Source organism: Ailuropoda melanoleuca, chromosome 8 (genome assembly GCF_002007445.2).
Source record: "Ailuropoda melanoleuca isolate Jingjing chromosome 8, ASM200744v2, whole genome shotgun sequence".
NCBI lineage: Eukaryota > Metazoa > Chordata > Mammalia > Carnivora > Ursidae > Ailuropoda > Ailuropoda melanoleuca.
In genome coordinates this window covers 72777692-72804024 of record NC_048225.1, presented here as the reverse complement: position 1 = coordinate 72804024, position 26333 = coordinate 72777692, and the positions used below count along the sequence as shown (strand labels likewise).

General features: G+C 38.5%; 1 protein-coding gene across 1 annotated transcript in view; it reads right to left on the bottom strand.

The window, feature by feature from the left end:
- TIPRL (TOR signaling pathway regulator) overlaps positions 1-26333 on the bottom strand; it is a 40985-nt gene that overhangs the window by 2230 nt on the left and 12422 nt on the right. Inside the window, exons 2-6 of the mRNA XM_002930787.4 lie at positions 24573-24752; positions 23774-23873; positions 14740-14871; positions 2928-3023; positions 852-914 (exon numbers count right to left, since the gene is read on the bottom strand). Coding sequence (XP_002930833.4) covers positions 852-914; positions 2928-3023; positions 14740-14871; positions 23774-23873; positions 24573-24752 — 571 coding nt within the window. The remainder of the gene's footprint in view (positions 1-851; positions 915-2927; positions 3024-14739; positions 14872-23773; positions 23874-24572; positions 24753-26333) is intronic.

Here is a 26333-nt window from a genome sequence, read left to right as displayed (position 1 = left end):
ATGCTCCCACAGATGTATTGAGAATTTAATACATCTTGGGGTGCCTGAGTGGCTCAGCTGGTTAAGTGTCCGACACTTGATCTCAGCTCAGGTCTTGATCTCAAGGTCATGAGTTCAAACCCCATGTTGGGCTCCACGTTCAGTGTGGAGCCTACTTAAAAATAAAATTTACTGCATCTTAATCTAATCCCCTTTCCCGAGGTTTTTGCACCTTGAAAGCACTAGCCTTCAGATAGAGCCAGGACATGGTCTACAATGGACTCTAAGTAACTTTTCTAACCCACCGATACTCTACACCCACATAGAAATAAGCACCAGAAGTGCCAATCTCCTTAAATCACAGTGATATTTACAAAAAGGTATCACTTTTGAAGCAGCCTATTATAGAATCCTGCAGATTTGCAGAAGCCTTTACAAGTACCAGGAGAGCAAAAAAATAAAGAAAATTAGGCCAAAATAAGGTGCGGTACAAAATTACCAGATTTTAAGAAGAAGAAAGTAGACTGGGTAGAAAGAAATTACAGGGTGACAAGGTGCTAAGTGGAAAGAACATCCAAGTGGTGCCAGTCGCAGACCCACCACCAAACACCTGTGTGACGTGCAGTGAGTCACACCTCTGGATCTGCTTTCCAGAATAAAAACTGGAAATTAGATTAGATGATGGCTCTGGTACCCTCAACAACTCTAACTGGTTTTGTATTTGAGGTGAGCTCAGAAAAGTTACGCTCCAGTAGGATTTATCTATTAGAGGCTTATTAGGTCAATCGATAGATTTAGCAATGCAGATCTGGGTGGAAATACACAAAATGAAACATTGTCAACTTCTAAAAAGTGATATTAAAATACTGTACCATTAAATTAGCAATTTTGCTCTCTCGTGATGTATATTCTCGCAACATGTAGGTCTTGTCGGCCTATTTTGAAAAATAAAAAAAGGTTGCAATAAATCTATTTCTATTGTTACAAAATCCCTTCTGCTAAACAGCACTGCCTATGACAACAGGTTGTAAAAGTAGCATGAAGTCTGACAAGAATATCTTCTTCCCCAAGAGATAACAAATTCTCACAAGAATTCTTAATTATGAATGCCAATCTCTATGAATCACAGTGATATCATATGTAAACAGATTTAATAATTACCATGTAAGAGAAATACAAGCAAAAGTTTTAGAAAAAAATATGTATATTTGCAAAATTTAATATTACTTCAGTGTTTGGAACTACATCTTCTCCTGATGTTATATTATCATCTACCTACATAACATGGCTACTCTCATGTTTAAAAAAAAAAAAAAAGCTTAAATTTTATTCTCTCCCATTTCCACAAAACTGTCAAATTGCTTATTTTATAAAGCACATTTTTAGTACTCCAACTTTTCCCATTTCCAACTTTTTAAAGTTAGGTTTTAGAAAACAATTTATTACAATTCATTTTTTGGTGAAACATTATTCAATAAAAGAAAAATCACACAAGATTAAACTCCCTTGAAGTTTTAATCTTTTCTACCAATAAATCCAAATTTTAATCTTTAATCAATAAAACAGATTAATGCTCATTGAAAAAAAATCAGATTAATACAGAAGTATAAAGCAACCACAGCTTCTACAGATAACACTATCCTTAACCTTTAGAAATCTCTACACAAAATCTTATACAGGTTCATACTTGCTTTTTAAAGTTCAACACTGAGATGCATATCTTTACACATCAGTTAAACACAACTCTCTGCCACTCATTTTAATTTTAATGGATGTAAACTTTTCTACTATATTGATGTAAATTAAATAATTTATATCAGTGCCCATGCAGTGGGCATTAAGCTCTTTCCTTCTCTTTTTGCTATTATAAACAATAGCATCGCCACAAACATCCATATATGTCCATATCCATCTTTATATATATAAAACTCTGTATAACTGCCTGATTAATGTTTGTGGATTACTGTATATGAGAATTTTTTAGGATAAATTCCTAAGAAACATTGTTGAATTAAAGCATAAGCATTTTTTAAACTTTTAAACTTTTCTGAGGCAGAAAAATGCAGTCTATCTTTAGTACTTTGCTATCACTGTTAAAAAGAAAAAAAATCATAGTTTTTTCCGAGGAAAAAACCCCACGTATCCCTAAGGGCAGGATTTGGGAACCAACCCCATCTTACTGGGTTCAAATCCCACTTCCGCCACCTATTAACTGTAAAACTTGGGCCAGTGACTTAATCTCTTTGCTGCAGTTGCCTCAGCTATAAACGGAGATAATGACAGCACTTATTTCACGGGTGGTTGTGAGAGTTCAGTCATTACCACTGCCCACTGACGCTGGAGGTCTCCTCTCTAACTCACCATTCTACATGATCACAAACCAGAGGTCACAAATCCCTTCCAAAAGGACAGGCTGCTATAAGCTACTAGAGGAATTTCCCTGACTCCGTTTAAGCCTCCCCCCTTTTTGAAACACTTTTTTGAAAACCTTGTATGTCAACAGTTCCTTCAGATGGAGTACAGAGTTTTCAAACTTTAGAACAACTATCAAAATGATTATGTAATACAAACTTCAGAAGGCCATGTGATTGGTATTTTTAATATCAAGACATTATATAAACAAAACATACAATAAACAAAGGTAAGAGTTAAGGGACCGTTTTCTTTAACACAGATTAAATACACATGAGGGTTTTTTAGAAGCATCAGACATCCTCTACTGGGGAGTGTCTTCTAGAAAACATTTTTAGCTGCCAGAACTTTCAGAAAAGATGTGTTGTTTCGTTCACTGTGCAGACAACAGTGAATGCAGAACACCCAATCTTGAAGGTTAGAAGGACTGCCATGAAGTATAAAGCATAATTTCATTTCAAATCCTCAGGCAGACAATGAAACAACATGAACAAGGCCACCATCAACTAGTATATTCATTAAATAAGAATAGATACCTCGTGGTAAAGTCTTGTGTCATTCATTCTGATAAGCACCCCATCGATTCTCAAGAAAAATCGCAACAGCAGGAAAAAGCTAGAAGGCATTACTCTCTGAAAAAAACAGTAAGGTAATATTTTAATGAAAATTAAATATGTTATTACTTTGCTAAAAGAAAATAATTTTTTTAAAGATTTTATTTATTCATTTGACAGAGAGAGAGACAGCTAGAGAGAGAGGGAACACAAGCAGGGGGAGTGGGAGAGGAAGAAGCAGGCTCATAGCAGAGGAGCCTGATGTGGGGCTCGATCCCACAACGCCGGGATCACGCCCTGAGCCGAAGGCAGATGCTTAACCGCTGTGCCACCCAGGCGCCCCAGAAAATAATTTTTTTAAATAAATTTTTTAAAAGCATCAGAGGGAGGCTGAAGTAGCAGTATATAGAAATCTCTAATCTAGAGGTTCTCTGTCATAGCCTCAAGTAAGGCTCGAGATATTATATTATAATATAAACATCCTGGCTTCAGTTTCCTACAATAGAAAAATATTTTTTAGGTCAAAAGATATTGAGGTTAAAAAGACTTAAAAAACACTAAGTAATGTGAAAATTACAATGTTCACTTTAAAAATTGACAGTACTTACAGTAAACGTCAACACCAGTAATACCAAAATGAAAGAATAACCTATTTCTTTGTTGTTACTTGTCTCTTATTCACTTTACCTTAAATAAAGAGAAGAGACCTTTAATGGAATGGTCTAATTCAGTGCAACCAATTAAGTACTATCTCAGACTGCCAAAGACTGGTTTACCAGATTATAACATGTTCTTAACATCTTTCATCTGTGTCATATCTACACGTTTCTGTTTTCCAAGTGTAAACCACTGAAGAAAGTCAGAAAGCCAGAGACAGTTGAGAGAGTGAGGTTGGTCCTGGTGGCAGGGAAAGAGGGGCTGGATAGTGTGTGGGGTATTTAGATCTTTAAAAAGAATATTTTGGGGTACCTGGGTGGCTCAGCCGGTTAAGCATCCAATTCTAAATTTCAGCTCATGTCATGATCTCAGGGCTGTGAGACTGAGCCCCATGTCAGGCTCTGCACTGGGTGTGGAGCCTGCTTAAGACTCTCTCTCTCCCCCGCTCCCCCTCCCCACCATCTCTCTCCCTCTAAAAAAAAAAGAAAAAAAAAAAAAAGAAGAGTATATTTGGGGGAACCTGGCTGGCTTAGTAGGTAGAGCACGCAATTCTTGATCTCAGCGTCATGAGTTCAAGCCCAATATTGGGGGTAGAGATTACTTTAGAAAAATAAATAAAACAGGGGTGCCCGAGTGGCTCAGATGGTTAAGCATCTGCCTTTGGCTCAGGTCATGATCCCAGGGCCCTGGGTTCGAGTTCCGCATCGGGCTCTCTACTCAGTGGGAAGTCTGCTTCTCCCTCTTCCTCTGCCCCTCCTCCAGCTTGTGCTCTCTTGCTCACTCTCTGTATCTCAAATAAATAAATAATCTTAAAAAATAAAAAGACCATTTCTTTAAAAAAAAAAGTGCTTGACCATTTACTACTAAATAAATCTTATTGTCTACTAAGTGTGTCCAGTTCTTCCTATAGTAGGTCTTGGATTTATGTCAATAAAAAGACACAATCCCAGAGGCGCCTGGGTGGCTCAGTCATTAATCATCTGCCTTTGGCCCAGGTCATGATCTTGGCACCCTGGGTTCAAGGTCCACATCAGGCTCCCTGCTGAGCTTCTCCCTCTCCAGCTCCCTGTGCTTGTGTTCCCTCTCTCAATATTCTATCAAACAGATGAAAAAATCTTGAAAAAAAAAAAAAGACACAATCCCAACGGTCAGGAAGTTTATCAAAGAGGGAAACAGAGAAACAAGATGTGGTAGCTAATGTACGGGAGGATGCAGAGGGTCAATAAGCTGTCAGAGAAAGAAGTACCTAAGTTGACTGAAGAGAGTCAGAGAAGGCAGTGGAAAGCTAACCATGGAAAGAAGAGCTCAGGGTGGGAAGGAGAACTCCAAAAAGAGGAAAGAGCATGCACAAAAAGTTCTGAGGCACGAAATAGCAAGAGATAGTCAGGGTTCCAGGCAAGCGAGCAACATTAATGAAGAGTGAAGAAATAACAAGATAACCCATGAATAATAGTGGCTTTACTGCCTAGACAGTGACCAGCCATGGGCCAAGCTCTCCTTCCTTAGGACCATTTTTTAAAAAGATTTATTTATTTATTTATTTATTTATTTATTTATTTATTTATTTATTTATTTATTTATTTATTTATTTATTTATTTATTTATTTATTTATTTATTTATTTATTTATTTATTTATTTATTTATTTATTTATTTATTTATTTATTTATTTATTTATTTATTTATTTATTTATTTATTTATTTATTTATTTATTTATTTATTTATTTATTTATTTATTTATTTATTTATTTATTTATTTATTTATTTATTTATTTATTTATTTATTTATTTATTTATTTATTTATTTATTTATTTATTTATTTATTTATTTATTTATTTATTTATTTATTTATTTATTTATTTATTTATTTATTTATTTATTTATTTATTTATTTATTTATTTATTTATTTATTTATTTATTTATTTATTTATTTATTTATTTATTTATTTATTTATTTATTTATTTATTTATTTATTTATTTATTTATTTATTTATTTATTTATTTATTTATTTATTTATTTATTTATTTATTTATTTATTTATTTATTTATTTATTTATTTATTTATTTATTTATTTGAGAGCGGAGGGAGAGGGAGAATCTCAAGCAGAGTTCCCACTGAGTGCAGAGTTCGATTCGGGGCTCCATCTCAGGACCCTGAGATCATGACCTGAGCCAAAATCAAGAGTTGGACGCTTAATCGGCTGAGCCACCCAGGCGCCCCCTCCCTTAGGACGTTTACACACCCTGTTGTCAGACCTAATGTTGACTTGTCTTCAGGTCTCAGTGTAAATAAATGTCACTTCTACAGAGAAGCTTTTCCTACCATTCCATAATCACAGTAGATTTCTTGTTATCTTCTCTCCACTCCTTTATAAATTCGCAGATTTATAACTACATCCATTTGTGCGTTGGGCCTGAAGCCCATGTCCCTCCGCTTGGCCGTAGGCTCCGTAACAGTGAGCATGAACAGTGAAAGGTGTTTTATTCATCACTGCTTCCCTACTGCCTGGACAAGTAGCCAGCACACAATGGGTGCTCGTTAGCAACTGCCTGAAGGAAAGAGAGGCTAGAACTATCTGGAAAGAAGGCTCACAGTCACAATGCATTCTGATGGGATTATCAGCAACAGACTTAAAAGCAAGGCTTAGAACAAAGAAGATCTTGGAGGAAGAGCCTGACGTATGACAACTTGATGTGTCAGGATAAACTGACCGGGAAGCCATCATTACCTGACAGAGTGCTACCTGTAATTATTGGAAGACTGATTGGCAACATTGTTTCAAATTTCCAAATTACTTATTAACAGTCACACTGGGCACAACACAGGAAGCAATCATTTCAGCATGGCAGAGGGAAGACTAGGAATTAGAAGACCCAATTTCTAGTCCCAATTGCACAATTCAACTGTATATATTTTAAGGCAGTAGTTCTCTTGTACAGGATGTTTGGAAACACCTGAGGGTGTTTTTTTTGTTTTTTGTTTTTTTTTTAAGATTTTATTTATTTATTTGACAGAGAGAGAGACAGCTAGAGAGAGAGGGAACACAAGCAGGGGGAGTGGGAGAGGAAGAAGCAGGCTCCCAGCGGAGGAGCCTGATGTGGGGCTCGATACCAGAACGCCAGGATCATGCCCTGAGCCAAAGGCAGACGCTTAACAACTGAACCACCCAGGCGCCCCGAGAGGGTGTTTTTTCTCACAATGATGAGCAACTGCAATATTTAGCAGCTGGAGACCGGAGATGTTCGATGTTCTATAATGCACAAGACAATCCCACACAACAAAGTCCAATCCTGCAACCCAGAAAACTTCCAAATACCTTACAGAGCATTCACAGGGGTCAAAACAAAACAAAACAATTTATATTGTTCTGACCTTAGAACCTAATTCCATTTTACATACATATGACATACATATGCAAAATTCACTCAATTTCCAGGAACGCAATTAATTGTAAATCAAGGAAAGATTATACTTTGCCTCACTTGGAACTTTACTTAAGGGCTGTTCACCATTTTTGAAGAATTACATCACCAGTTGCAGTCCTGACTGTGTTATCTGAGCTATCTGAGTCCCTCACTGATACCTGGCATCTCCGCCCGCCTCCGCCTCTAGCTGTCTCATTCACAGAGAGTCAGTGTGCAAATGTAAGTACCTGATTACTTCATTATGTCTTTTAGTGCAGGCACATTATGCACTTACATACTGCAATACATATTTGATTCTAAATCAATTTCCTTCTAGTTCTCTTTTATTTTATAATTAGGACATCATGTTGGTTTATTGGAAAGAAGGTGGGCTATATTATCTATGAATTATGTTTCGGGGTAGTAAAAGGGAGGGGGTGCTTCAAGTACTTGGTAAACAACAACAACAACAACAACAGAGCAATGTGTGTAATTAGGTTGAGAACCACTAATTTAGAGCAAGTTACTAAACCCCCCAAAGTCTCCTTCTTCATCTATAAAAATAGGGGGTGTGAAGAAACAATTTCTTAGGCCCTGTCTCTGTAAAATCCAGCATTTCGCCAGGGCTACATTTCAACAAAAGCTACCTCTGCACAGGTTTTGTGGAACTTTTTGTCCCCAGAGATGAAAGATATGTTCCTACCTGGTATACTTGGACTCGTAAGTAAAACATGGAAGCAGAAGGTGGGTAACATTCACTCCCGACTACTCAGAATGGAACTACCCATTAGCTGGAAAAACCATTACAAAACCTAACAGCATTGTCAGTATTTGGGAGATAGGGAATTTATTTCCTTTGAAAGCTAAAAACTTACATATTAGCATGAAAATAGCTTTCCTTTAGATCTTTGTTAGAGGAGTCCTATCAACTGCAAACCCTACCCAGGACAGTCTATTAAAACACAAAATCCTAACCTAAAAACAAACAGCTAAAAGAAGCTGATTTAGAAAACAAAACTGGGACACCTGGCTGGCTCAGTCAGTTAAGTGGTTGGGCTCAGGTCATGGTCCCAGGGTCCCAGGATCAAGTCCCACATCTGGCTCATTGCTCAGCAGGAAGCCTGCTTCTCCTTCTTCCTCTGCAGCTCCCCCTGCTTGTGCTCTCTCTCTGACAAATAAATACAATTAAAAAAAAGAAAGAAAGAAAAAAACCCCAAAACTTAATTTCTGAAATATCCTGTGATTAGATATAGGTAATGCCACTCACACAAAATTATCAAAACTCCTAAGAAACTCACTGAAGCAAATGCAAAAACATCCTAGACCTCACGGTGCACAGAGCTCCAAATCTACTCTTTCTCCCTGGGGATCCGTGTCACAGGAAATTTTCTTTTTTTAATTAAAATTGCCTAAGTTTAGAATTAAAAATTAAGATGGTAAAATCACGGGGCGCCTGGGTGGCACAGCGGTTAAGCGTCTGCCTTTGGCTCAGGGCGTGATCCCGGCGTTCTGGGATCGAGCCCCACATCAGGCTCCTCCGCTATGAGCCTGCTGCTTCCTCTCCCACTCCCCCTGCTTGTGCTCCCTCTCTCGCTGGCTGTCTCTCTCTCTGTCGAATAAATAAAAAATCTTTAAAAAAAAAAAAAAAAAAAAAGATGGTAAAATCACTTCAAAACCTGAAACAATTAAATAAATTAAAGGCAACCCAAAAGGCTATAACAATATCAGGAATCTTACTTTGTTTATATAAGCAGGCACATTTCAGTATCATTTCTTTTCAGAGTGTTTTATAATTATTATGGAAACCAAAAAACCAAACATTCATAAGCAACTAGCTTTACAATTCTAAAACAAAAACTCTTGAGCAGTTTTCTGGCCAAGGTTAAAACACCAAATAAAGGCAATGAACATGACTACCATTATCCCAGATGATTCCAAGAACATTTTGAAAGTGAAGGATATCTATACAGTTGTCCCTTGAACAACACAGGTTTGAACTGTGCAAGTCCACATATGCCGATGTTTTTCAATAAATTTTCTCTTCTCTATTTTCTCTTCCCTATGACGTTCTTAACATTTTCTTTTCTCTAGCTTACTTTATTGTAAGAATATAGTATATAATACATATAACATGCAAAATATGTGTAATCAACTGTTTATGTTACCAGTAAGACTTATGTTCTTACTGTAGGCTATTAGTTAAGTTTTGGGGGAGTCAAAAGTTATACAAGGATTTTCAACTTTTTTTTTTTAAAGATTTTATTTATTTGAGAGAGAGAGAGTGCATGTGTGCGCAGACACAAGAAGAGGGAGAGGCAGAGGGAGGGGGAGAAGCAGGCTAGGGGAGAAGCAGGCTAGCCGCTGAGCAAGAAGCCCACTGTGGGACTTGATCCCAGGACTCTGGGATCATGACCTGAGCCGACAGCAGCCACTTAACCGACTGAACCACCCAGGCGCCCCAAGGATTTTCAACTTCTGAGGGAGGGTTATTGGTATCCCTAATTCCCACAATGTTCAAGAGTCAACTGCTTATTCCATTCCCCAAACTCCTAGCCATGGGGAAATATATACGGTAGTCCTTAAAATTTTATACTTATTTTTAGAAGTTCCTCGGAGAGCTCTGTTACACTAAAAATAATCTGAGACAGTTCACATTTTATCTGAAAGCAACTGGGAAAATGTGAAGTCAGAAACTGCTCTAAGTAAAAAGGCCAATTAAATGGCCTCAAGCGGTAAGTACCCAGCAGGGGGTTGGAAACGATCCCCGTACTTCATTCTGAGGCACAGGTTGGTAACATGACAGCCTGAAGCTACTGGCAGCTGTCACAAACAACCAGCTCAGAAAACACCTCACTGTCACTGTGTTCTACCACCCACCCCTCCCTGGTCAGGCTGGAGAAACTTACACACCTAAAACTCAGATCAGGACCACCTCCTCTAAAAAGCCTTTCCCGACCTATTCTCTCCATTCCCATGTGTCTACCCAACTTTCCAGTCAACACACATACAGCAAGTGTACTATGTACTATGGATGGTCAGACAAGAAACACTCTTTGTCCCACTGTGTTAAGAGATAACTGTATCTCTAATCTGTCTAGGTGATTCTGATAAAACTCCAGGTTTGGGCATCACTGGACTAGAGGTGGGTTACCTACATCCCGTCTCCCTTTCCTCCTATCTCCACAGAAGCAGCATCTCTCCTAAGGCTAACCCTTCCTCCCCAGGAGCTAGATCCTAGAAGATGATGAGGAAAGGCAGAGTCAGACTGATCCACTGGGTAATGATCTTGGGCAAGTTACTTAATCTCTCTGACCTTCCACATCCTCTCACTGTGTAGATAAGGAGATAATACAGACAAATATCTAACACGGTGTCTGTGAAATAATAGAAAATAAATATATTGGTCTGTTTCTGGTTCCTGACAGAGGGCTTCTGAAACCCGTGTAAATTCCTTAAGTGATAAGAGCACTTAGGAACATCTTTTGTTCTAATGAAGCAAATCTGGGTGAACACCTGGGTCGGAGATGGTCCCCAGAAAGACCAGGGCATGATGAGAAGCCTGGATTCTCATCTTCCAGAGAGAAGAGAGGAGCTGGAAATGGAGTTAATAATTGACCATGCCCATGTGAGGAAGCCTCCATAAAATCCTAACAGTATGGGGTTCAGAGTTTCCAGGTTGGTGAACACATCAGGAGGATTAAGTAGCCCAACACTGCACTTGGACCATCCCACACTTCCCCCTACGTATCTCTCATATGGCTGCTCATCTCTACCTCCGTTACCATATCCTTTAATAAACCCATAAACGTAAGTCAGTGGCTCCCTGTGAGCTGTTCTAGCAAATAATCAAATCCAAGGGGAAGAGGTCATAGGAACCTCCAATTTGTAGCCAAGTTGGACAGAAGTTGTGGGTAATCGGGGACCTATCACTTGTGGCTGGCACTGAGGAGGCAGGGTTGGGGGCTGGTGTCTTGTGGGACTAAGCCCTTAGCCTGTGGGATCTGACACTATCTCCAAGTAGATAGTGAGTTAAATTGCAGGGCATCCAGCTAATGTAGCAGAATCCTAGGTGTGGGGAAAAACCTATACATCTGATGTCATAAGCACCCTGAGTGTGAGAGTAAAGGAGGAACCTGGGAGGAGAAGACTGGAGTTCTTCCAACCCAGTGTCTCACAGACAGTAAAGGCTCAAAGCCTTCCTCCTCCTCTGAAACCTCGGTCCATTCATTTTCTCTCCTCTCTCTACAAGTGACTCCTTCCTGTGAGCACCTGAACATGCTAGTCTTCCCCATATTTTTAAAAAGATTTTATTTATTCATTAGAGAGAGCACGTGCACAAAACCACAAGTGTGGGGGCGGGGACAGAGGGAATAGCAGTCTCCCTGCTGAGCAGGGAACCCAACGTGGGACCCGATCCCAGGACCCCGAGATCACGTCCCGAGCCAAAATCAAGAGTCCGATGTTTAACCGACCGAGCCACCCAGGCACCCCTAGTCTTTCCCATACTTAAAAAAACAAAAAGCACACACACTTCGGTCAACCTCATGTCCTCTCTTAGGTACAGCTCTGTTTCTTCTCATCCAGGAAGCTTTCTGGAAGTTTGGTCTACTCCTTGTCTGCACCTCCACATCCTTCACTTACCCCCTCAACATGTAAGTTAAGCTGCACCTGCCAAGGTGAATAACAATATCTTACTTGCTAAAACCAATAAACAAGGTTTGTAGTCTAGTGGACACCATCTCATTCTAAGATCTCCCTACAGCATGATACTGACTTTCACGTCCTTCTTGAAAAGTTCTGCTTCCCTAGTTTCCCAGGCACCGCATTCCTGGTTTCTCACCTCCATTTATATTTACCAGGCTAATCTTTGCTTCTATAGAAGGGAACTTCATTTGGGGGCGCCTGGGTGGTTCATTGGTTGGGCATCCGACTCTTGATTTCTGCTGAGGTCGTGATCTGGGGGTTGTACGATGGAGCTCTGTGTGGAGCTCAGCACGGAATCTGCTTCTTCCTCTCCTTTTGCACCCCCCACCCCCCGCTTGTGTGCGTGCTTGCTCACACTCTCTCTCAAATAAATAAATAAAATCTTTAAAAAAAAAGTTACATGAGGTGAAGGAGCGCCTTGGTGAAGTCAGTTCAGCGTGGAACTCTTGGGTTTTGGCTCGGGTAGTGATCTCAGGGTGGTGAGAATAACCCCTGCATGGGGCTACGAGCTCAGCATGAATATTCTTGAGATTCTCTCTCTCCCTCTGCCCTTCCCCCTACCTGTGCTTGCGTGTGTGTGTGTGTGTGCGCGTGCGCACGCGCGCGTGCTCTCTCACTCAAATAAATCTTAAAAAAAAAAAAAAATAGGGACACCTGGGTGGCTCAGTTGGTTAAGCAGCTGCCTTCAGCTCAGGTCATGGTGCCAGGGTCCTGGGATCAAGTTCCACATTGTACTCCTTGATCAGCGGGAAGCCTGCTTCTCCCTTTGCCTGCTGCTCCCCCTACTTGTGCTCTCTCTCTCTGTCTCACACTCTCTCTCTCTGACAAATAAATAAATAAAATCTTTGAAAATAAATAAAAAATAAAAATTTACACGAGGTAAAAAGAACATGTTAAGATGACCTTACTCTTCAGTTTGAGACTTAGTTACTATTTACTCTGGTACACACATAATATATTCATGCCCATCCTCTCCAACTCCTTCACCCACAAAAACACATGCGCTCCCCACATAGCTACCCACTTGGATACATCAAGGAATAGCCACCTACTTGGATACAAATGCACACCCAGATATGCAAACCCACAAGGAACATTCCACATAGTCAATTAGTCATAGTAGGTGGGTAGGCAAGCAGAAAGGTGCATGACTGGATAAATTGGAAAGTGAACAAATCTAAATGACAAGAGCTGAATTGGGGGGGGGGTTTACAGGTGAACAAGGGAGTAAGGTGCTAACAAAACAATTATCTAATGGCAGAATAATGATAGATATTAGGTGATACAAAGAAAACTGTCACTAAGTAGTTTCATGACCCTAGATAAACCAAACTTCTGGGCCTTGTCTATAAAACACAGAAGTTAGACTAAGCGATTCTCTACACAGTCATTACAATTCTAAAATTCTGTGATTGTATAGAAAAACTTGACTTTAAAACATATTGCTGTTTTGATTTACTGTTTTCATTCCTTATCATTTCAACCACAACACCCATAACCATTACACTCCAAGCACAATTTCTGGTAGTGGGGCCCTGTCTTTGACATACCTTATGATAAGTGCTATAATCGAGAGGTCTAATAGAAAGTACTTATAGGGGTCTGGCAGAGGAATATTTTTTTTTTATTTTATTATATTATGTTAATCACCATACAGTACATCCCCAGATTCCGATGTAAAGTTTGATGCTTCATTAGTTGCGTATAACACCCAGTGCACCATGCAATACGTGCCCTCCTTACTACCCATCACCAGTCTATCCCATTCCCCCACCCCCTCCCCTCTGAAGTCTTCAGTTTGTTTCTCATAGTCCATAGTCTCTCATGTTTCATTCCCCCTTCTGATTACCCCCCTTTTCTTTATCCCTTTCTTCCCCTACCGATCATCCTAGTTCTTATGTTCCATAGATGAGAGAAATCATATGATAATTGTCTTTCTTTGGAAGAGGAATATTTAACTCTGCCTAGGGGAGCTGTTGTGTGCCTTACACAGGAGATGACATTTTCGCTGGGTCTTAAGGGACAAGCCATACAATACAAAGTTTCAGTTGAAATTTTTCTATAAAGTGTTAGAAACCCAATTATGACCTAATAGTAAACACACATGAGTAACTGCTAATGAGCTCTGTATTATTCTGTTTAAACATGTTCCACCAATAACATTGTAAATGCAAGTAGTGTGTCCTCCAGGCAGAAAAGAATACAAAAGGAGAAGGGCATTTACATGTGTCATTTGTTTTCTATTTCTGTGCTGAAGTTGGAAAGCGCAGTTTCCGATGCAGTGAAATTCCTATATCCACGGTGCTGTCTGCAGATCGTTTCAATAGAATTTTAATGCAAAAGTGAAACTGAAGCCATAATTTTCGTTCAGATTAAATAGTAAGCAGATAAACTACAAAGCAGCCAGGCAGCTCTTAAAAGAAAATGTTCGGTGAAACTGAAGTCTTAGGAATATGCTAAGACATTGTGAACTTTATACGGATATGAAGAGGTACTCTAGACCCAAGTGATACTTTACATGACACCACGTTAAGACAGTGTGATCCTAGGGGCGCCTGGGTGGCACAGCGGTTAAGCGTCTGCCTTCGGCTCAGGGCGTGATCCCGGCGTATGGGATCGAGCCCCACGTCAGGCTCTTCCGCTGAGCCTGCTTCTTCCTCTCCCACTCCCCCTGCTTGTGTTCCCTCTCTCACTGGCTGTCTATCTCTGTCGAATAAATAAAATCTTAAAAAAAAAAAAAAAAAGACAGTGTGACTCTAAGTGAGTCTTACATACCCGACCATGTTAATTTTTTTTTTTTTAAAGATTTTATTTATTTATTTGACAGAGAGAGACAGCCAGCGAGAGAGGGAACACAAGCAGGGGAAGTGGGAGAGGAAGAAGCAGGCTCATAGTGGAGGAGCCTGACGTGGGGCTCGATCCCAGAACGCCGGGATCACGCCCTGAGCCGAAGGCAGATGCTTAACCGCTCTGCCACCCAGGCGCCCCGACCATGTTAATTTTTTAAAAAATCATAGTACTCACAATTTTCACACTCAGGCTTGAAACTCCATGATCATGAAGTTCATCCTCAAACAGGAGAACTTCTTCAAAAAATTTAATCTGTTCTCTGGCTTTCAATTTCTCTGTATCTATATGATCTGTTGTGGGTACAACCTGAAAGAAAAAATTCAAGAAAGAACACATAAAAATTTAAAGAGCTAGAGTCACAGGAAAATAGTTTTCCTACCAGCCTTGTCTTCATAGCCGGAGCACACAGCTCTACTTCTGGGCGTCGTCAGCAGACGTGACAGATGAAGATGTTCCTTGTCCCTGAAAACCTGAAGATACTACAGGTGGCTGATACTGTAGGTTCACGAAACACAGAGTCAAAATTCATCATCTTTCATAAAAGTCCAATTCAAAGCAAGTGTTCTGTTGTGATTATGAGAGAATTAATCATCTGAAAATTAGTGTGATGAACTACGATCATAGACGTCCAAAGCAGTTTTGTGCTGTGAAAGTCCACCTTTAAGACACTGGTTAGGAACTTAAAAAATTCCCACTAGAATCTTTTAGATTCCCTGCCTAGCTTCCCCAAACCTACAAACAAAATAGTGTTTTAAGTAATGAGGTAAGTAAGAACTTTCAAAGAAATTCTGAAGGAAAAACTCCTAGCACCCCAAAGCTCTTTAGAGGATGCTGGCCATCTCTTCACTGTATTATTTCGTAGCTCGCAGACACACAGATTCACGACCCAACAAGAGCATCAACAATGTTAACGTGGCAAGTCATAGCAGCAGCTTACTAAGTCCAAGTGTCGCCTAAGCTATAGAGTAGGAACTGAGCTATCATTCTCTACGCCACCCGATTTCACTAGAAGATGTTCAGCTTTTCTATTCTTTGACATAGTTGTACCATAAATACACACAACAATGCTTGTCAAACCACAGGTGTTCAGTAAATGGTAGCTATTATTTTACCTTCCTCAGTAGCCATCATGAGGTAATCTGACTCCTGGACAGAATTAGGAAATAGAGAGTAGTTCGAGAAAACTGGACAAACATTAGAAGAATATGATAAAGGATGTTCAAGAGACATCCTTTATGTCTCTTGACATAAAGGGGCAGGGGATCAGTTTAAGGGAGTATTATGTGATGTAGGGGGGAAAAGATTACGATGACAAGAAGCAGTGAGGATAGGAGTTCCAAGAGGTGAAAAATGTCCATATTTCTCCCATGTTCACTCACAGATAACACTTTAGCCCTCTGCAATTTTTTTCCAAAATGTGTCTGGAGCAGACCTGCGGCCACATACAAAGGTGAAAATTGGGAATGGGAAGGGAGGCGAGGGGCAGCGACAGGGCAGCATATAACCAGCCCCTTGTGTCACCTGCATGTTTGGATTCTATCGAAGACAAAAGCTGGTTCTTCTAGGACTGCCTAAGAGCATAAAAGTTCTGTCAGTATAAACACAACTTCTAAATTCCTTACTTTTTATTTAGTTTTAGTTCAAAGGAATACATTTGTAAGATCCTCCTTATAAAAACAGCTGACTTCCAAAAAAATTAACCAATCATATCAATTTTCTCATTAGTAAATGGCTACTTCACTAATGTTTCATATATACCTTCACAAGGGACCATAAAAATGAATCTATCAGTTTTGTCATTTACTTGTTCTTATAAAAAATTTGAAAGAGAAAGAAAACAATTAGATAAAACATGGGTTAGGGATATTCATTATATTTATCTATACTTTCTTCTTCATTTGCAAGGACAAACATGTTTAAAACGTATTTTCTCTTTCTCTTTTCTCTTCCACAACTCTATTTATGTCCTCCCTAAACTCAGGTATCTGAAAAGAAAGGAGGAAAAAATCCCCAAAACCAACAGCTCAAATGAAAACAGATCAAACACTTCTGGCCTCTAGTATTGTCAGAATAAGTAACCCAGACAAACTCTCTTGCTGAAGACAACTTAAAAGCTGGATGAAAAAAACAAAACCTTAAAAACATCAAATGGTCAAGATGCAGAATTACTGGACTGAGACCTGAGAGACTGGAGCCCAGAAAAAGTGCAAGTGAGCCGAGCTGGGGCCTGGAGGCAACTGGAATGGCTGATCCAGGTGAGAGGCTGGGCTCTGCTAATCTTTGGCTCCATCACTGCTCAGTGGTCACTAAGGACAGGGACCTTTGACAATTCACTGAGCCGCTCCCAATTTTGCGACGAGCGCTACTCTGGTTTCACAACTTTTTATGTTACAGGCCTAGAAACCTCAAACACTGGTCCCAAGCCAGAGGTTAGCAAACGAAGGCCTGTAGGCCAGATGTGGCCAAATGTGGCCCATCACCTATTTTTGAATGAACTGTGAGCTAAGAATCATTTTTACATTTTTTTAAATGATTGGAAAAAGCAGGTAAGTTCAAAAAAAGAATACCTCAGGACACATGAAATTCAAATTCATTATATGAATATATATATGGATTCATATATATTTCACTATATGAAACTCAAATTTCCACGTCCCAAAGTAAAATGTTACTGATACAAAGCCAGGACTATTCATTTACCTATTGTCTACGGCGGCTTTCAACTACAACAGCACAGGTGAGCAACTGCAACGTAAACTCTACAACCCTCAGAGCCTAAAACATTCGCTGTCTTTACAAACGTTTGGAGAACTGTGTCCTTGACTATGAACACCCCCAGGTGCCTGTCAGAAATAACAAAAATCCTCTCCGGAGAAAAATATCATCGTCCTGGGATTTCAACAAAATAAGGAGACACGTTAGGAGCCTAGACGCCATAAACCAGAACCAACAGAAATAACAAGACAATAAAAGACCCTAGGGACTCCAGATTTTGAAAACGAGGCCCAAGCTGTAAAATAACAATGCACACTAGTTTTAAGGAACTAAAAGCTAAGGTCGAGAATTTCAAATTATACTAGAAAATATTTTTTAAAAAGAATTTTGATCAGGAAGGGTCCTGCTGGAGGGTGCTCACAACATCTTATTTCTTTTCCTGGGTGGCTACATTTCACAGTTCACTAAACTGTACCTTCATGTTTTCGGAGTTATTTCACAACCTTTAAAAGGCTTAAGAAACATACGGGATGCTACAAACATTCTTAATACCTTACAAGAAGAGTGAGTCCCATTCACATCTTTCAAATAAGACTTCCCACACGTCAGATGGAGGTTTATGACACTCACTTGACCTATAAATATTTTTTAATTTATCATATAAAGTTAATGGTAAATGCTAAGAGCCCTATGCCAAATTTCCTTTTAAAAAATTTCCTCTTTAAAAATTACTGAAAGTAGTGAGTGTATATATACACACACATTATATATTTATCATCATATATATACATATAATATATATAAGAAAACTTTTTTCTTTTTGTTCTATAGTACATACCATTAGTAATATATAGTGAAATTACTGTTATACGGTGATTTTTTTCTTTTTTTTTTAAATGAAGATGTAACTTCCGTACTATACAACTCACCCTTTGAAAGTGTACAACTGAGTGGTTTTTAGTATTTTCAAAGATTGTGCAGTCCTCACTGCTAACTAACTCCAGAACATTGCCATCGCCTCAAAGAGAAACCCCCATATCTATTAGCAGCAACTCTCCATTCCCTCCTTCCCCTAGCCCCTGGAAACCACTACTCTAACTTCTGTTTCTATAGATTTGCCTCTTTTGCAAATCATTCTGGAATCACACATGTGTGCTTTGTGTCTGACTTCTTTCACTTAGCATGTTTCCGAGGCCCGTCCATGTTCCAGCATGTATCAGCGCTTCACTCCTTTTTCAAGGCTAAATAATATCCCACTGCCTAGATACACCAGTTCTGCTTATATCTGATGGTTATTTGTCTGTTTTCCACATTTTAGCTATTATTAATAATGCTGCCATGAACAGCTGGGTACAGGTTTTTGCATGGTTACAGGTTTTTCAATTCTCTTGAGTGTATACCGAGGGAGTAGAATTGCTGTGTTATACGGTAACTCTACGTTTAACTTCTTTTACTTGCAGCCAAAAATATGTAACATGAAATCTACCATCTTAACCATTTTTAAGCATACAATTCAATAGCGTTAACTATATTCACATTGTTGTCAAACACATCTCTAGAACGTCTTCATCTTGCAAAACTGAAATACTATTAGAATTGTTAACCCATACCTCTGTGAAAAACTTTATCAACTAGGGTACAATACTTATGGCAGTTCCTTTTGCCTTTAGACTTAACAAAGTCCATTCATCTCCAATGTTTACGTCTGTACATTTCTCTCTAAAAATGTACTTCGAAAAGCTTAAGATACTGAAGATGATATATAAATGGCCAATAAGCATATGAAAAGATCACTAATCAACATCACTAATCATTAGCGAGATGCAAATTAAAACCCCTCACGCATTGCTGATGGGAATGTAAAATGGGGCAGCCACTGCAGAAAACAGTATATAAGTTCTTCAAAAGATTAAAAATAGAATTGCCGTGTGATCTAGCAATTCTACTTCCGGGTATATATCCAAAAAACTAAAAGCAGAATCTCAAAAGAGATAGTTGCACACCTCTGTTCATAACAGCTCTATTCACAATAGCCAAGGACAAGCAACCCAAATGCTCACAAATGAGTGGGTAAACAAAATATGGCATATACATACACAGAAGTATTTTTCAGCCTTTAAGGATGGAAAGTCTGACACGTGCTACATTGATGAACCTTGAGGAACTATGCTAAGTGAAATAAGCCAGTCACAGAAAGACAAAAATTGTATGATTCCACTTATCTGAAGTATCTCGAGTGGTCAACTTCATAGAAACAGAAAATAGAATGGTGGCTGCCATGGGGCTGGGGGAGGAGGAAATGGAGAGTTATTGTTTAACAGGTACAGTTTCAGTTTTTCAAGATGAAAAGGTTCTGGAAATCGGTTGCATAACAACATGAATATATTTAACACTAACTTAAAATACATAGAAATTGTTAAGATGGTAAGTTTTGTTACGTGTCTTTTTACCACAGTAAAAAAAAAAAAAAGAAAGAGGAAAAAAAAGCTCAAAATATAAAATCACACTGAATAAGTTGGTAAATGTTCCAACATGCTTTAAAAAAGAGTGCTTTCAGCATTGTCCACAATAGCTAAATCGTGGAAGGAACCGAGATGCCCTTCAACAGATGACTGGTTTAAGAAGTTGTGGTCCATATATACAATGGAATATTACTCAGCTATCAGAAAGAACGAGTTCTCAACATTTGCTGCAACATGGATGGCACTGGAGGAGATAATGCTAAGTGAAATAAATCAAGCAGAGAAAGAATTATCATATGATTTCTCTCTTCTATGGAACATAAGAACTAGGAAGATCGGTAGGGGAAGAAAGGGATAAAGAAAGGGGGGGGTAATCAGAAGGGGGAATGAAGCATGAGAGACTATGGACTATGAGAAACAAACTGAGGGCTTCGGGGCAGGGGGGAATGGGATAGACTGGTGATGGGTAGTAAGGAGGGCACATATTGCATGGTCCACTGGGTGTTATATGCAACTAATGAATCATCGAACTTTGCATCAGAAACCAGGGATGTACTGTATGGCGACTAACATAATATAATAAAAAAACATTAAAATAAATAAATAAATAAAAATAAAAAATAAAACTACAAAAAAAAAAAAAAGAGTGCTTTCTTTAGGTGCGCCTGGGTGGCTCAGTCCATTAAGCATCTGACTCTTGGTTTCAGCTCAGGTCACGATCTCAGGGTCCTGTGTCAGGCTCCAGACTCAGCAAGGAGTCTGCTTGAAGATTCTCTCTCCCTCTCTCTCTCCCCCTCCTCTGGCTCACGCTCTCTCTTTCTCTCACTTGCTCTTAAATAAATAAATACACCTTTTTTAAAAATACTTTTTTAAATGCATGGACATTATACACGTTTTATTCCTAAAAGGCAAGATAACTAGAAGAGGCAGTCTTCCCCTTTTATCCTCCTGCAAAGTCAATTTATTTATTTAACAAGAATGAAGAAAATGACCACATATTGCCAGGTACATATTAGGCATCTCATGTCATAACATTCTTACACCATAATCTCGGAGATGTTCTGAGGGTGACCCAGCTAATAAGTTGCAAGGCTGGATTTGAATCCAGCCAGTACAACTCTATGACTGGCTCTCTTCTCTTATACTATGCTACAGCTCACGGAGTAATAGGTAAAACCACCCAAAAAGAGTGAGAAAACACTACACACACACACACGTGCACACACACGCCCACACACCCCAGCACCCCCCAGCAATTAAAAGGCAAGAATTTTAAGAGCAAAAGGAAAGGCTTCATTCTAATGCCTCATTCTCTGACATTCTTACCATTTATATAAAATACATTCTCCTCCACAGGCGTATACTTCCTATACACACCAGGGCTTTTGTTTTCAGAAAGGGTGGAAGAATCAAATAATTTAAAATCCCAAGTAATATTCTAGGGCAAAAAATCCTTAGGTATTGGGGCGCCTGGGTGGTGCAGTCGTTAAGCGTCTGCCTTCGGCTCAGGGCGTGATCCCAGCGTTCTGGGATTGAGCCCCACATCAGGCTCCTCCTCTGTGAGCCTGCTTCTTCCTCTCCCACTCCCCCTGCTTGTGTTCCCTCTCTCGCTGGCTGTCTCTCTATGTCAAATTAATAAATAAAATCTTTAAAAAAAAAATCCTTAGGTATTAAGAAAGTCAAATGAAAAAACTGTTCCAATGGAGTGATCTTACACAAACAACAAACATGCTTAACAATAAGCTACAGCACTGGTATTATGTTATTAAGAGACACACACTTTAAGATCTTGAACCCATTTCTTCACCATAAAACGAGGATAAGAATGCCTATGATATAAGGTTATTTTGAGAATTAAGCAACAAAGTTCTAATAATTTTGCCTAGAAAACGGTTACTCAATTTTTTAAGGCAATAAAGGAACATATTCATCAACTCTGTTTAGACCATAAAACAAAAATAAATATTTAGGCAACATATCTAGTCTTGGTATTTCAATAATACTTAATATATATTTTCGATTACATCTTGGTATATATCTAGTCTAATATTTTAGTCTTGTTATTTCAATAATATTAACTTAGTTTCCCTGACATTTGGGATATGATATTATCATCATAATAATAACAGCAGCTACCATTTATGGAGATCTTGCTGTGGAACAGACATTGTGCTAAACATTTCAGATATATACTCTTATTACCTTACAATTGCTATTATCCAGTATACCAAAGTAAGAAACAATGTTTAGCAAGATTAAATTGCTTTTCCAAGTTAAGTGATGGTATTGGGATTTGATTCCAGGCCTGCCAAAGCCGGAGCTCATTACTACCAGTGAGGGGTGATCACACTGACATTTGTCAACACCACCTCAGAACAAATTACATTACAGGCAAAAGTGTCAGTAAGACTACTGAGCACGCTCTTGACACCTCCTACAACTCTCAAACTCCCTGTTTCTACTGCTGTGTTTCTTGCTCACTGGTCACAGCTAATCCTACTTCATAACCCATAGGAGGCTTTTTGTAAGTCATCATTCCTGCAAAGGGTTAAAAGAAGTTCCCATTTCCTCACTCCCAGCAACGAAATATCAAATGAACTATGTTCTTTACAAAGTTTTTCACTCGGGAGAAGAAAGGAGAACATTAATCTATGAAGTATTAAGGGACTGAAATAACCTTGCTCCCCATTAGATTGTAAAGGAGGGATTTTTGTCTTTTCTCTGCTATAGCCACAGCTCCTAGAATCAGTGCCTAGCTCAGAGAAAGAGCTCAAGAATGAATGAATGAGTGAATGAATGAATGAATGAATGCATACAAGTTCTCTCAAAAAATGTGTATTTGTCTTGGAACGAGCAGAGGAAAATAGTTAAAGCTTGTATTATAGGAGTGGCAGAAAATGAAGAGAACAGAGTTCCTGCTATGAACTTCTGTCTTCCCAAGACTCTAAAAATCTCTGCAGAGGGGCGCCTGGGTGGCACAGCGGTTAAGCGTCTGCCTTCGGCTCAGGGCGTGATCCCGGCGTTATGGGATCGAGCCCCACATCAGGCTCCTCTGCTGTGAGCCTGCTTCTTCCTCTCCCACTCCCCCTGCTTGTGTTCCCTCTCTCGCTGGCTGTCTCTATCTCTGTCAAATAAATAAATAAAATCTTTAAAAAAAAAAAAAAAAAATCTCTGCAGAGACAAGGAGCCCATACACAGCTCTATCTCCTTAACATTTCTGCCTAAGCACCAACATAGGAGTCTCCAATAATCACTTTTACACTAAAATAATTCTGTTCTCTGTAATTCAGTGTGACAGAGACTTGCAACCTAAGCCAAATTTTCCTCATTTCAAATTGTACAAGATGTCAAAATGCAGCTAAGTTCCCAATATGAGACCTACCAATTCCACTTTCCCAGCGTCATTCACCATGAAGTGCGTCTCTTCTTAAGCACGGTTTAAACAGACACATTATTAATGTGGAACTTAAGCATTTATTGAGCACTTTCCCACAGATTAGCTCATATCAAAACTCTGCTGTTGAGGTCAGTATTTCTGTTTACCCAATTTACTAATAAAATTGAGGCTCAAAGTCAGCAACTTGTCTAGAATCACACCAGGTTCACAGACAGTGCAGGCAGGACAAAAACCTAAGCTATCTGACTGGAAGTCCTATCTGCCCACCCGCCTGTTCATCCGTAAAACTGTAAGCTACTAACTAGCAGGTTCTGTCCAAATTGCCTAATTCATTACACCAAGGGCAGATACACATTTTAACGCTTCTTGACAGTGATAAGGATAGCATTAAGGCAGTTCGCCATTGCCACTAAACATACTGCTGAGAATAAAAATTGTTCCACTATGGCCTTCTTATTTTCTGTTTATAATCAATAAGCAAAATCCCTTCGCATTAGGTTCTGAAGCTTCCCTCAATAGAGAGTTAAGTGGGATGAAAGTAGTAGCAAAATTAAGCCATTATTAGAAAGTTCTAATGCTGAGACTGTCCAAGACAATTAATGACTTTATCATAAAAGCAAAAAATAAGATTTACCTTTAACTTAAGTGATTCTCCAAGTAATGTTCCCTTATAATCTGTTGTATAGGTCCAATCGTATGGTTTAATAACTTCTTTGGAGTGTTCACCCTCCGTCCTCAAATATCAAAATAAGAAGGATCAGGTTCAAAAATGCAGAATATAGATCATCTGTATTCATATATCACACCAAATTATATTCTACAAATAATACAAATAACCTAATATATATGTATACTTGTCGTAATTCACTAATACAAGCTCTTTCTCGGTTTTTCTGCATACTTGTTGTTATTAAACTTGTCATATGCTGATAGAGGCTTTCCAATTAGTCTGTATTCTGCCTGAGAACATGATTTAAAAAGCCGGCTTATACTTCTTTGTATTCTCTGAGGTACCTAGTACATAATAGGTACAAAGTAAATAATTGCTGATTTGATTATCAAAGAAAATACACTTTTCTCTATTTCAATCCTCCTCACATTTACAATGCAAATCACAACGAACCATTTTTCTTCGAAAACAGGAACAATAAAGCACACGGTGTACTGCCTCTTCACTGAAGAACACTGAAAGCTCAAAAATGTAAGCCTCACATAGTTCAGCTCAACTGTAATTCAACGGAACTCAACAAGTATTCACGAGGTGGGGTAACCAATCTCCATTTTATGGATGAGAAAAATGAATCCTAGAATGATCCAACTATCAAGTTTAACAATAATACTTGCCTTTCACGCTAATAAAATACACATATCATGACTGAAGATTTCTTTCAACTCTTCTTTTTCTTTTAACCCATAACTGCCCAGATTCTCACCTGCTTTCCTGCCACTCTTCCGCACAGGCTACTTTAAGCATTCCTTGATAGTTGTTTACACATCTTAACGCATCTGTAGCATTGAACTCAATCCCAAAGCCAGAGCCATGCTGGATTCTTAAAACGTTGTCTCCAAACATCATTTCAGGGAGAGATGGCATATGTAACTCATCGGCTAACCTATGCATAACCAAAAGTCAGATAATAATTCCAATACGGTTATAATTTTAAAGGAGGCAATAGAGGCAAAAGTTGAAATGAGCTCTGAGTGAAGTTCTAAGGGACCACAATGAAAGCACAGGACTTGAGTGCAAGTCTTCTATGATAGCTACTTTAGCAGATCAGAAGGCTTTCTTTTCAATTTTCTTTTTTAATTCTGGATTTTGAACAGCTACACAGCTATTATTGTTAGGTAAGGGAAAATAATACTATATTAAAAATATATTGTTACATAAAGCCAACAAAGGACCTATGCATATCCTAAGACCACAACTACCCTCTTTCCTATTGCTTTAGATTCATTTCTAATCAGACATACCAATCGAATCTTGCATATATATTAAAAACAAATAAGCAAAAAAGCCCTGTATGAACAAATTAAACAATCAATACTGATTCTTATTAGAAACATCTATTCATTCCTGGATCACCAAAGGCCCACCACTAGCAAGAATAAATACGTGGGTTCTAATTCTACTATGACTGCCTAGGAGACGACCTAATATACCATAGTCTCATGTTTCCATAAGCTTCATGTTTCTGGTAGACTTTTTGTTCTTACACAACAATTACATTAATTGTAGTTATGAAGAAAAGATAGCACTTAAAGGGCCTGTTTCTTGTAGGAAAACAACCTTTCCAATAGAATTCTCAACTTGTCACAAGTTTTAAAAGGTGGTAATGAGAAGGCAAAAACACCAACACTGATGAGGGAAGCCAGGCGCTTTGCTTACATGGATTTCTGGAAGGACTGTGTCAATTTACATTCTATCCCCTGGTGCACCAATTAAGCAAAAAGAACCAAAATTTAATCAAATTTACATCCTGACTCAAAATACCAATTTTAGGAAATCTGTAATAGAGAATAATTCCGAATGCAAAAAGGAGCTATACACATCAATACTCAAAACCATCTTATTTATAACAGTAAAAAAGAAATACTCAGAACATCCAATTATAAAGAAATAAATGGTTATGTATACTACAGTATATTCATACAATGAAATATTATAGAATCATCAAAAATGTTTAAAGAGAAAATATAATAAAATAGGAAAAATGTGATACACAGTAAGGAAAAATATGGACATATATTTATCACATTTGTTGTATATGTATGTATGCACATATCAGTGATCTAATGTTTTAAGGTGCACATCTTTAGTATGATATCTAATAAAGTTAGTTTTTCATCACAAATTTAAGTAAAATTTATTCTTAGTTATTAGGAGACAGAAAATATTACATACTAGAGAAATTAACACTCCTATGTTCATTGCAACACTACTCACAACAGCCAATACGTGGAAACAACCTAAGTGTCCATCCACAAATGTATGGATAAAGAAAATAGGGTTTATACATACAATGGAATACAATGCAATCTAAAAAAAGGAAGGAAAGTCTGCATTATGGAACAACATGGATGAAACTTGAAGGCATTATGCTAAGTAAAATAAGTGAGTCACAAAAAGACAAATACTACATGATTCTACTTATATGAGGCATCTAAAATAGTCAAATTTGGGGGTGTCTGGGTGG